Genomic DNA, 12,927 nt, shown 5'->3' on the forward strand with positions numbered 1-12,927 from the left:
ACTCGGGTCCCTGATATTGAGAGATAGCAGTGCTAACCACTGAACTACTGTGCCACCAGAGAATCCTCTGCCTTTCCATGAAGGTAGACAAAGCCCTAGTTTAATGTGTCATTTGATAGATGGCACCTCCAGCAGCACTAGACTGCCTTAGTAACTCATTGGAGTGTCCAATGATGTTGTTTATTTGCGCCAAAGTTCTGGATTGAGGTGTGAACTCACACGCTCGGAGATGGGGACACAACCATTGAACGACAGCTGAAGATACTGATGAGTGAGTGAAAGGTTGCAATCTAATTGCAGGGTTCAAGTGGCTTGTATGTATACAATCCTTATAGAATCACAGAACCCCTACAGCGTAGAAAGAGGCAGTTCGGCCCATTGAATATCTGAGAAAACTATAGAATGGTTACAGCACAAAGGAGGCTGTTCAGCCCATTGTATCCATGCTGACTCCCTGTAAGAGCGACTCTCCTTCTTGGTATGGTTTAAATCCATGTCCTCTAATTACTAACCTTCAGCCAGTGAGAATGTGTTTCTCCCTGTTTAAACAAGAGGGGCAGCGTGTAACAATAATGTCACTGAGCTAGAGATTGAGGTGATTGCTCTGGGCACACTGCAACTGGAGGCTATAATTTCCAGAATTCATAGCTAGTCTCAATCATGGCGATCACAAAACGATTAACCAATTACTGTACAGAAACTCATCTGGCTCACTAATGTCCTTTAGGAAAGGAAATAGAATTATAGAGATGTATTGCACAGAAACAGGCCCTTCAGTCAGAATTGTCCATCCCCCCAGATTAATCGAGTCCCAGTTGTCAGCATTTGGTCCATATCCCTCCAAATCCTTCCTATTCACATATCCATCCAGATGCCTTTCAAATGCTGTAATTGTACCAACCTCCACCACTTCCTCTGGCAGCTCATTCCATACACGCACCACCCTCTGCATGAACAAGTTGCCCCTCAGGTCTCTTTTAAATCTTTCTCCTCTCACCTTAAACCTGTATTTCTAATTTTGCACTGCCCTGTGGAAAAGACCTTGTCTATTTGTCCTATCGATGCTCCTCACGATTTTGTAAACTTCTATGAGGTTACCCCTCAGCCTCCGATGCTCCAGGGAAAACAGCCCCAGTCTATTCAGCCTCTCCCTACAGCTCAAACCCTCCAACCCTGGTCTGCCATTTTTACCTGGTCTGGCCTAAATGTGACCCCCAGACCCACAGCAATGTGGTTGACTCCTAACTGTGGGGAGAAAGTGAGGACTGCAGATGCTGGAGATCAGAGCTGAAAATGTGTTGCTGGAAAAGCTCAGCAGGTCAGGCAGCATCCAGGGAACAGGAGAATCGACGTTTCGGGCATAAGCCCTGAAGAAGGGCTTATGCCCGAAACTTCGATTCTCCTGTTCCCTGGATGCTGCCTGACCTCCTAACTGTGGGGAGAAGTGAGGACTGCAGATGCTGCAGATCAGAGTCGAGAGTATAGTGCTGAAAAAGCACAACAGATCACAGCCGATTCCTGATGAAGGGCTTTTGCCCGAAACATCCAATCTCCCGCTCCTCGGATGCTGCCTGACCGGCTGTGCTTTTCCAGCAACACACTCTTGACACTGACTACAAACTGTCCTCTGAAGTGGCCCCAGCAAGCCTCTCAGTTCAGAGGAAATTAAAGATGGGCATCAAAATCCAGATGTTGCTAATGATGTTCACGTCCAACAATCCTCATAACTGGAACATCTCAACTGAACCTTCATTAAATTTTGACAAAAACTGCATCACTATTCTCTTTTGAATGATATGTTGGACAAACACTACCAAGTGTTCATTGATGCCTGTGCTATTCTCTGCTGACTAACGTTTGAGTCTCCTTTATTGAGGTTCAGGACGGCTCTAAGTCACCAGCCTCCCCTCCGCTCCACGCAGGTTGCTAGAACGTACCTTCCACAATCAAATCAGCTTCTGATTCCCCTCCGTTAGTCGCAATCTTATAGCGGCCTGCATCCTCCTTGGTGGCATCATTAATGATCAACATATGCTTCTGCCCACTCTTCTTAATACGGTACTTCAAGGAATCTTCTCGGGTCAACTCTACCCCATTCTTTGTCCTGATTAAGGCAAAAAAAGTACAGTATGATGAACACTGCTGCCTTAAACACTGGAAGTCCTTCCCTCAACTTCAACCCCAACCCTCCAGCTTTTATCTTGACATCTCCAAGTGGATTGGTGTCCAACCTTTTTCACAGTTCCACTCACTGCCATTGGGATGTTACTTGGTGTTAAAGGCAATTTGTTGCTGTCATAATCACGACGGCACAGAACAAGGCTATTTGGCCCATCAAGACCATGCCAGCTCTCTGCAGAATAATTGAATCAATCCCATCCCCCCCGCTTTTCCCTCCAGGCCTACCTCCCTGTGGTATCACTCAGTTTCCTTTCGATCTGTGTTCACAGTCATTGCCAAACATTATGTAATAAAGTTCTTCCTCACATCTCCCTGCATCACTCGACCAAAGCCTTAAACCTGTGTTGCCCTAGTCTTTATACCTGCTATTGTTCACCATTATCACTGACCATAAGGAGACCCTAAGATTATGTTTTAAATTGATAGAAAATTCAAATGTCTGACGTGCAAAGAGACTTGGCAGTTATTGTGCAGGATTCTCACAAGGTAAACTTGCAAGTTGAATCAGTAGTTAGGAAGGCAAATGCAACGTTGGCATTTGAGAGGACTTGAATATAAAAGCAGGGATGTACATCTGAGGGTCCATATGGCTCTGGTCAGACCACATTTAAAGTGCCATGTGCAATTTAGGGCCCCATATCTCAGGAAGGATGCACTGTCCCTGGAACGTGTTCAGAGGAGGTTCACGAGAATGGTTCCAGAAATGGAAAACTTAACATATGAGGAATATTTGAGGACTCTAGGTCCTGGAGTATATGTAAGACTGAGATAGATAGTTTCTTGATTGTCAAGGGGATCAAGGGTTAGGGGGAGAAAGCGGGAGAATGGGGTTGAGAAACTTATCAGCCATGATTAAATGGTGGAGCAGGTTCGATGGGCTGAATGGCCTACTGTTGAATCTGCTCCCAGCACAATTTCAGGTTTCATATTTCAGTTCCCTCTTCCCCTCAGCCACCCTCCACTCTCTTTAGAAATCACTTGAAATCCATCGTTTCTGATTACTGGCCTTCCTGCCACTACAAATAGTTTCTCCTTATCTACTCTTTCAAAACGGATCATAATTGCAAACATTTCCATTGTATCTTGAGTCTTCTCCATTCAAAGGAGAGAAACCTCTACATTTTTGCACTCTCAAAGTTTATCCAAACTTAGCCAAAGTCACAGGTGAAGAATTGCTGCAGTCCTTTCAGTTTAGGTGGATCCACATTGCTGTGAGGGAGTGGATTCCAGGATTTTGACCCAGCAACATTGAAAGAACAGCAAGATATTTCTAAGTCAGAATGGTGAGTGGCTTAGAGGGTTTTTTGTGTGTGTGTGTGGGGGGGGGGTTGGTGTTCCCGTGTATCTGCTGCCCTTGTCCTTTGAGATGGAAGTAATTGTGGTTTTGGAAGGTGCTGTCTAAGGGGCCTTGGTGTCAGGTTCCTTGAGTGTTGTTGGAACTGCACTCATCCGGACAAATGATATGCATTCCCTCACACTCCTGACTCAAGGCTTTGGTGAGATTAGATTAGATTCCTAACCAGTCCACACCGAGCCTCTGAAGAGTAACCCACTCAGACCCATTTCCCTTTCACTAATGCACCTCGCACTGTGGGCAATTTAGCATGGCCAATTCACCTGACCTGCACATTTTTGGACTGTGGGAGGAAATCGGAGCACCCGGAGGAAACCTATGCAGATGTGAGGAGAATGTGCAAACTCTACACAGACAGTTGCCCGAGGCTGGAACCAAACCCGGGACCCTGGTGCTATGAAGCAGCAGTGCCAACTACTGAGCTACCGTGCTGTCCCTCCCGTGAGATGTGAGGTGTGGTAACCCCCAGCAAAATATTCCCAGCCTCTTACCTGCACTTATTGCCAAAATATTTATACGGCTGGTTCAGTTTAGTTTCTGGTCAATGGTAATTGAAAAGAGTCCTCTTCAGGAAAGACGGGAGAAAATTGGGTGGGGGTACGAGACAAGCAAAGATCCTCACCAGACTACGACTGCTCCTTCCTCTGAGACCTCACAGTCAAACTCAACCCGGTCATCCACAAATACATGTTGGTCATCCAAGGGGACAGTGATGACGACAGGAGGCTCTGGGAATAGAAACAGACCAATCAGCATTGACTTTCAGGAAGGGAGAAGGTCAAGTTCTGCCAAGCATTTAGACTGGGAGATGCGAAGAAGGTGGATTCTCCTCACGGACCAGTCAAAACTATCTTAAAGCTCTCATCAACATCCATGCATCTGATGGATATTACAGAGAATGCGTATATAGAATATAACACAATAATGAGGTAGTGTTTCAGTTATTATTATCTTAATCAATACGTTTACAAGTTTTGTGTCATACCTATGGGACAGGTAGAGTTCAAACAACTGTGCTCCTAGTCCAGAGATTGGGACACTACCACTGTACCACAGAATTGTAATCATTGATCAATCTATTTGGACATTTTACGGAAACTCAAGAACAAGGTGGGGTTAAACCTGGATACTGTTCAAGTGCATTGCATAATTGAGTTATATCCTAGCTAGTTCATCGAGTAACATGAAAGCCAGCGTTGACCAATCGACAACAACAGCCTGGTTTTTGCCATTCCCAGTGCACCCCGTGTGATGTCAGAGGGCTGAGAGTTCAAGCTCCACTCCATGGATCTAGACTGACCCTAGCGCTGAGGGAGTGCGGCACTGCCAGAGGTGCTGACTCTCAGAGGCAAGGTATTGAACAGAGAGCTCTCCCTGGAGATGAATGCAGAAGATTCAATGGGCCTCCATTTCAGAGAAAAGTGAGGGGACGTTTCCCTCCACCATGTCTTGACCTCAGCCAATATCATATCAAAGAAGAGATGATCACTGGTCATTCTCACACCACTGTTAGCAGGAACTTGCTGCGCGGTCACAAACAGCTGGCATTCCCTGGATTGCAACTGATGACCACGCTTCAGAAAGTACTTCCGTGGTTGCTCTGGGTGGTGTCGGGGTTGTGGGCAGGCATTACGTGTACATCCACGCCTCTCCCATATGCGACTCCCATCCTTTCCCCTACAATCCTGTCACGGCTAGATGCACAGCCAGGTCACATGGGTCAGAGGTGTAGCCATCATCATTGAGCCATGTGACCTGTGGGACCACATGTCCCGCCCCCTCCTCAAGGGAGGGATGGTTCAGAGAGGGTCAAGAACAGAAAGGACAGGGCTAGATCTTCCCAAGCTTTTCCATCTCAGACCTCCTTCGTGGAGTGTTTCCTGATTTCCATCCATTGTCCCAACTTCTGGGAACAACCTAAGAAAGGCTATGTCTGTCCCACTCCAAACCCATTTGTCTTCTTTTGCGAATGGATGGTGGATTATTCCACTTAATATCAAGTGAGATCAATTCAGCTCTCAGGCAGTATCAAAAAAAACAACTGATTGCCTTTCAAGACGTTGTTAAACTTGAGGGTGCAGGAAAGATTTACAAGGATGTTGCCAGGGCTGGAAGGTTTGAGTTATAGGGAGAGGCTGGAGAGGCTGAATAGACTGGTGCTATTTTCTCTGCAGCATTGGAGGCTGAGGGGTGACCCCATAAAGGTTTGTAAGATCATGAGGGACATAGATAGGGTAAATAGGTAAGGAGGAGAAAGTGAGGTCTGCAGATGCTGGAGATCAAAGTTGAAACTTTATTGCTGGAACAGCACAGCAGGTCAGGCACTGCCTGACCTGCTGTGCTGTTCCAGCAATAAAGTTTCAACTAAATAGGTAAGGACTTTTTCCCAGGCTAGGGGAGTCCAACACTAGAGGGCACAGGTTTAAGGTGAGGGGGAAAGATTTAAAAAGGACCTGAAGGGAAGTGTTTTCACACAGAGGTTGGCGCGTGTATGGAATGAGCTGCCAGAGGAAGTGGTGGAGGCTGATACAATTACAACATTTAAGAGGCATCTGGATGAGTATATGAATAGGAAGGGTTTAGAGGAAAATGGGCCAAATGCTGGCAAATGGGACTAGGTCAGCTTGGGATGTTTAGTCTGTGCAGATGCGTTAGACCGAGAGGTCTGTTTCTGTGCTGTATGACTCTGTATCATGGCAATTCAGAGAAGGTTCACTAGAATAATTCCAGAGATGAAAGATTTGTCTTATGAGGAGAGATTGAGCAGTTTAAGCCTATACTTGCTCAAGCTTAGAAGGACGAGAGAAGATCTAATGAAGGCAAAAGATGCTAAAGATGACAATGTTGAAGTAGAGAGGATATCCCTCATGTGGGACAATCTGGAACAAGAGGTTGGAGCTTTGTGATAACGAATGACAGATTTAAAACAGAGATGAGGAGGGATTATTTTTCTCAAAGGATCGCAAATCTATGGAAATTACTGATGGATGCTGAGAAGTTGAAGAAATCTATGAAGGAGATAGACAGAATTTTAATTAGCAATTGGTTAAAGAGTCATGGAGAAGGTTTAGGAAAGTGGACTTGAGGCTGAGATGAGATCAGCCATGATTGTATTAAATGACTCAAGGGGATGAATGGCCTACGCCTGCTCCTAATTCTTTCATTCAGTTAAAACAAGGGATACTTCAGCGGACCCAGGTCCCAGCAGTGCTACAGTAATACTCACCCCTGACAAAGAGGTCAGCCACACACTTATCATCACCCACGATACACTCATACTCTGCATCATCTGCCAGTGTGCAGTTCTTAATGGTCAGAACCCTCTTCAGTCCGATGATCTCAAAGATGAACCTGCCGGAATAGAAAAAGCAAGAGTCAGCCTGTGAGATTGAAAATGCAAAGTGAGAAAAATGAAGAGCTCCCTTAAAACAGCTGACCCAGAGAAGCTCGGACCTGAAGCTGGAGGCAGAAAAGTATGTTACACGTGTGAAAGGCTCACCTACAACTACAACCTGCATTCGCAGCATAGCACCTTTGGCAATGGAAGATGTCTCAGGACACTTTGAAGTAGTGACTATCAAATGTAATTTGAGATCAGAAGGAGCCTTTAAAATAGGTGACCATCGGGTTTATCAGTTAAAGGATTAAGAAGCATTTTAAAGGAAGAAAGGGAGATGTAGACAAGGTTGAAGGATAGAATTCCAGATCTTAGGATAGCCTGAACTGTCACTAATCTTGAAGTGATTCCAATTGGGAATGCATGAGAGGAAGTGGAGGAGTGCAGAGTTCTGTAGGTCGAGAGGATGTATGAGTTGAGATAGGTAATTGTTATAGACCAAACCAAACTCCCACAATATATAGTGGGCGGCACGGTGGCACAGTGGTTAGCACTACTGCCTCACAGCGCCTGAGACCCGGGTTCAATTCCCGCCTCAGGCGACTGACTGTGTGGAGTTTGCACGTTCTCCCCGTGTCTGCGTGGGTTTCCTCCGGGTGCTCCGGTTTCCTCCCACAGTCCAAAAAGATGTGCAGGGTCAGGTGAATTGGCCATGCTAAATTGCCCGTAGTGTTAGGTAAGGGGTAAATGTAGGGGTATGGGTGGGTTTCGCTTCGGCGGGTCGGTGTGGACTTGTTGGGCCGAAGGGCCTGTTTCTACACTGTAATCTAATCTAATCTAATCTAATATATTCAGAAGGTAGTCTTGACCCTAACTTTTTCTTAATTTAAAGGTAAGGGTAAGGTGCTGTGTTCCAGATGCAATTCGATTGGTCAAACTACTTGGCATTAAGCAAAATGCACCTTGTTTATACACTGTAGTTAAAAGTTAAAATACAACAAAAGAAAGAAGAAACTGGAATAATTAACTCTATTGGAAAATTAACAGAATGATAGATTATTCAATTACTAAGCAATAACTGTTCCAATATGATAACATTCTATCAACATGCCCTTGGCAAAAGGCAAATTCAGTAAAATAGTGTCACACAGGTAATTCTCCAGTCCAGGAGAGTGTGTGAGAGTGTGTGAACGAGAGAGAGTGAGAGAGAGCAAGAGAGAGCAAAAGAGAGCAAGAGAGAGAGAGAGCAAGAGACAGCAAGAGAGCAAGAGGGAGAGAGAGAGAGAGAATGTGTCAGAGAATGCAAGAGATGTACTGCAGCTTTTAAACCCTGCTTCAAACCCCAGCAACTGCTACTGAAACTAAAAATCCTGGTTCTGTGGGAGCTTGACTCCACTCATTCAGGCTGCTTCTATTGTTTAAAAAAAAACAAAGCCTCACAAGGTTTTATTTTAAGGGCTTACAACACAGCTTGGTGCCTCAGCCTTAAACCTCTCTTCGAACAAAATGAAGAAAAAAATACAATGTCAGGCTCAGAATTCAATGGAAGTAGTTGTCATGGGGACCCAAAAGAATCACGAGGCACAGATTTCAGCCTGTGAGGTGAGAAATGGAGACCACACATTCAAGAAACCAAATAGGGCCAATTCTCCTGAACGCTGGTCCACCAAAACTCTGTAACATAACTGTTCCGTCAGCTGCACTGTTCGCCTCTCGGTTCTCCCCATTCCTGGTCCCAGGAAATGAGGAGTGTGAGACATGAGGTGTACAAACTGAAAGCCAGACACCAGAATAAGGACATGGAGTCTCGGCACAATGCCAATCCAAAATTGAGAAGGACAGCCGTAAGGTTAGTCCATACTTGCACTAAAAGAAAGCAGGGCTAATGGAGTGCCAGTCCTCGGGTTGCCATTGAAATCAGATGGCTGCACCAAAGCTGATGCTTTCATCCATCCCTGAGACCTTGAAGACCAGAAATCGAGGTTAAAAGGCCCAAAATTCGAGGCAGAAATCAGAAGGTGGGGAAACAAAATTGACTTGGCGAATTGCATTACATCACCAACCTTCAGTGAAAGTGAAAGCAAAGGTTGACATAGGGTTTTCACATTGTAAAACAAAATTGCAAAGTAGAAGAAAGACTAGAAAATGGACAAAAGATCCATATGCAAGTTCCTACTTTACTGCTACAGTCAAGTGTGGCAAATCAATTCTGACATACCTGGCACTTGGTCTGATTTCTTTCCCATTCTTCAGCCACTTCACATCCATGTTGTGTCCTGCTAGTTCGATGGCCATTCGAATCTTCCCTCCTTTGTCCACCTGATACGCACTCTCCAGCCTCTTAGCAAACGCTGAGGGAATTTCCAAGAAAAGGGGAAAAAAGTAAAATAACTGTTTTCTTGAAAATTAAAAAATTAATATTAAGTCATAAATATCATTTTCAGTCAGGTTGATGTGGGGACATGCTGGTATCGTGGTTATGTCACAGTGTCAGTAATCCAGGCAAATGGGTTCAATCCCACCATAGCAGATGGTGAAACTTAAAGAGTTTTATAAAACAAATATCTGGAATAAAAGATTGGCCCAACGGCAGCCATGTAACTGCAGTTCGAAACCCATATGGATCACTAAGGAAATCAGTCATCCTTCCCCAGTCTGGCCTACATGTGAATCTAAAGCTAGAACATTACCCTAAGGTTCTGGATTTCTGGTCTAGTGACATTACCACCAGCCTCCTGCCTCTTCCTATTGGAAGAAAAAAGGTCTAGCAAACACACAATACAAGCTTCTGAGTTTAAATATCTGTTTCCTCAATGCCTTAACTGGACAGAAAGGGTGCAACATGTTTCTCACACAATGAAGTTCCACAGCTGAACTGAATTTGAGCTGCTGGCTTCCAAAAGGCAGGTAAAGAGGCTATAACAAGGAAATTTGCAGAGGAAGTCAGCTCTCAAGGGTGGAGGGCTGGGGCAGAGGGTGGTGCACAGTGGGATTGGGGGGGGAATGGCAGGTTGAGTATTGCACAGCGGAATAATCTTTCACTGAACCCAGCTGGTTCCATTGCACAGCATGGAACTGGGCAGAGTGTGTGGAGTTGGGAACCAAAATGGCAATTGCTATCCTATTTACCTCATAACACCAATGGCAATCAATATCCCATTTACCTCGTAACCCCAATTTCCAGATTAACGGAAGTCTTTTGTCAGAATCAAGCCATTGCTTCAGACACCAGGCAGTAGGCCCCACTATAAAATGCATTCACGGCCCTGCAGTATTAATTTGGCAGTGAAGAATCCAACTTCACTTTGAGGTCTTTAATGTCCAGTTTACACCAGGAGGCAAGGATGGATTCTTGTGATGCAGTGGCAGTGTCCCTACCTCTGGGCCAGAATATCTGGATTCAAATCTTTCTTACTCGACGTCTGAATAGGTTGATTACCTGTGCCAGGCATCGAAATTTGGTTTCTATGTCGACTAAAATCTTTGTGTGGTTGTTTCATTGTGGGGGAGGGGGATGCTGTATCTTCTCGTCTTCTTGTTCCAAACTCCCTCATTCCCCCCTCACCCCATAATCAGCTCTGGCAATGGTCAAAGATTTACTCACCTTCACTCTTCTTCTCCACCCTCTTTTTCTTCTTCAGTCTCTTCAGCATGCCACGCAGATCCGTGATGCCATATTGGAAGGCTATTTTCTCATAGTCACAGGGCTTGGCATTTTTCAGGATCTCCCAGACGTCAACCTCTTCCTTCGGAGTTTCCTGAACTTTGACCTCCCTGTTTTAAAGATAACAAAAGCCAGTGATGCCAAGAGAAATGTAGCACTGTCAACTGAATTTATAATTCTTGTGTTGAGTATGGGGAAGTGTAGTTTAGTTTCATTTTAGATTTGGCCATGTGGGAAGTCAGTTTAGTTTATATACATTTTAATGAGGTTTTAAATCTTGAAGTGAGGAACTGGGGTTTAATAGTTCAGTGCATTAGTGGGGAAAAAGTTGTGACATTGGTTAGTGACAAGAAAGATCGAGCCATCCAGAAAGCGAGTCATTCTGTGCCCATGAGCGACAGAGAGCAGAAAGGAAACCGATTGCAGCTGTCCCAGCCTGGGTTTGAACAGAGGGCCTCAATGTGGAGCTGGTGATAGCTCCTCACTCAGGTCTAGCTGTATAGGGTATTGCTGGAATAAATGGAAACATGTTACCACAATGCCTGAGGACCGTAGGGCTGCCTTTTCATTAGACAGAGAGACGATTGCCAGTGGTTTAACCTGAGGCTCACCATGCCTCAGGCGATGGGAGGGGTTTGGAATGAGGGATGTTCATGGTAACCTTAACTGGTGCGGGAATTGAACCCACGCTGTTGGTGTCACTCTGAATCACAAACCAGTGAAGACAATGGGGAACAACACTTCAAAAATACTTCATCGCAGTTCGAGACATCCAGAGAGGATAAAAGGCACTATGTAAATGAAAATCTTTTGAGGTGAAGGCTAAATGGATGATATGGAAAGAACACAAATTAAGGAAGAGAGAACAAAAAACTGACTTTTCCTTCAGTTATGGAACGCAGCATTTGACAGCAAACAAGATTTGTTTTGATATATAGCTATTGCCTAGGTAAGCATAGCAACCTCAATCATCCTTCATCCTACTGGGTGAGATATCAGGCCCAAGTAAGGAGCAAGGGGAACTTCCTTTGAATCTTCAGCAACCCCTCGAGGAGACTGACCAGACCGCATTTCAACATCTTCCTCTGACAATTTTATTTTCCTTTGTGTCACCATAGTCTTTAGAGGGGGAGGACTGGTGGTGGTTTAACCTGATGACCACCTCATCAGAGAGGATAAGGTTGAGAAGGAGAGTCCTTCATTGTAACCTTAGCTAGAGATGGGAATTGAACCCATAGCTGTTGACATCACACAGTTTTGCAAACCAACCATCCAGCCAACTGAGCTAACACAGCCCTCTATCAGCAGTGCATCTTAGTGTCAGCCTAGATACACAACTAACTTTCCCAGTCTGAGACCATCACTCTCTAGTTCAGAAGCAACAGTCCTTCCTGCTCAAACTGATACTTAGATTTCAAGGATGCGCTTATAAGAACACAATTCACTCCACTCCTACCTCTTCTTCAGCAATCCGCTGAAGTCCAGCTCCCCAGCATCATCTCCAGCAGCAGCTCTGAAAGACAAATTAGCACAGCTTCATTTAATAATCAATGTCTTTCTGACTCGCATTCTGATAATGCCTTTCTCTGTAAAGCTCTCTGCTTTCCCTCCACAGGTGCAGACTCTGACACAGAATTTACGGTTCATCTGATGCTGGTGTTATATTCCCACAGGAGTCTCCTTCTAATCTTCCCCATTCAATCCCATCCACATGGCCTTCCATCCCTTATTCCATCCTGGGTCTATTTAGCTTCCCTAAACTATTCCCTCAACTATTCCTTGTGGGAATGAGTGGCACTTTTTCATCACTCTCTGGATGAAGATGTTTCTTCTCAACTCTCTTGTTGAGTTTATTACCAACTGTGTTACACAGTCCAGGGGTCACAGATTAAGGATGCAGGGTAGGCCATTTAGGACTGAGATAAAGAGAGGTTTCTTCACCCAGAGAGTGGGGAGCCTGTGGTTCAGGCCAAAACATTGAATGTTTTCAAGGGGTTAGATATAGTCCTTAGAGATGAAAGGATCAAAAGATCTGGGGGAGAACGCAGGAACAGGAGCCCACCCCTTTCCGCCTTCCGCAAAGACTGTTCCCTCCGTGACTACCTGGTCAGGTCCACGCCCCCCTACAACCCACCCTCCCATCCTGGCACTTTCCCCTGCCACCGCAGGAACTGTAAAACCTGCGCCCACACCTCCTCCCTCACCTCTATCCAAGGCCCTAAAGGAGCTTTCCACATCCATCAAAGTTTTACCTGCACATCCACTAATATCATCTATTGTATCCGTAGCTCCCGATGCGGTCACCTCTACATTGGGGAGACTGGGCGCCTCCGAGCAGAGCGCTTTAGGGAACATCTCCGAGACACCCGCACCAATCAACCACACCACCCC

At 45.3% G+C, this 12,927-nt stretch overlaps 1 protein-coding gene across 2 annotated transcripts in view; it reads right to left on the reverse strand.

Moving 5' to 3' along the window:
* Positions 1-12,927, reverse strand: part of mybpc2a (myosin binding protein Ca) — an 86,030-nt gene that overhangs the window by 40,786 nt on the left and 32,317 nt on the right. For both annotated transcript variants that reach the window (XM_043679657.1, XM_043679656.1), the window contains exons 10-15: positions 11,993-12,049; positions 10,477-10,646; positions 9,091-9,223; positions 6,762-6,886; positions 4,158-4,263; positions 1,938-2,104 (exon numbers count right to left, since the gene is read on the reverse strand). In XM_043679657.1, the coding sequence (XP_043535592.1) occupies positions 1,938-2,104; positions 4,158-4,263; positions 6,762-6,886; positions 9,091-9,223; positions 10,477-10,646; positions 11,993-12,049 (758 nt within the window). The remainder of the gene's footprint in view (positions 1-1,937; positions 2,105-4,157; positions 4,264-6,761; positions 6,887-9,090; positions 9,224-10,476; positions 10,647-11,992; positions 12,050-12,927) is intronic.

Source organism: Chiloscyllium plagiosum, chromosome 39, assembly GCF_004010195.1.
Source record: "Chiloscyllium plagiosum isolate BGI_BamShark_2017 chromosome 39, ASM401019v2, whole genome shotgun sequence".
NCBI lineage: Eukaryota > Metazoa > Chordata > Chondrichthyes > Orectolobiformes > Hemiscylliidae > Chiloscyllium > Chiloscyllium plagiosum.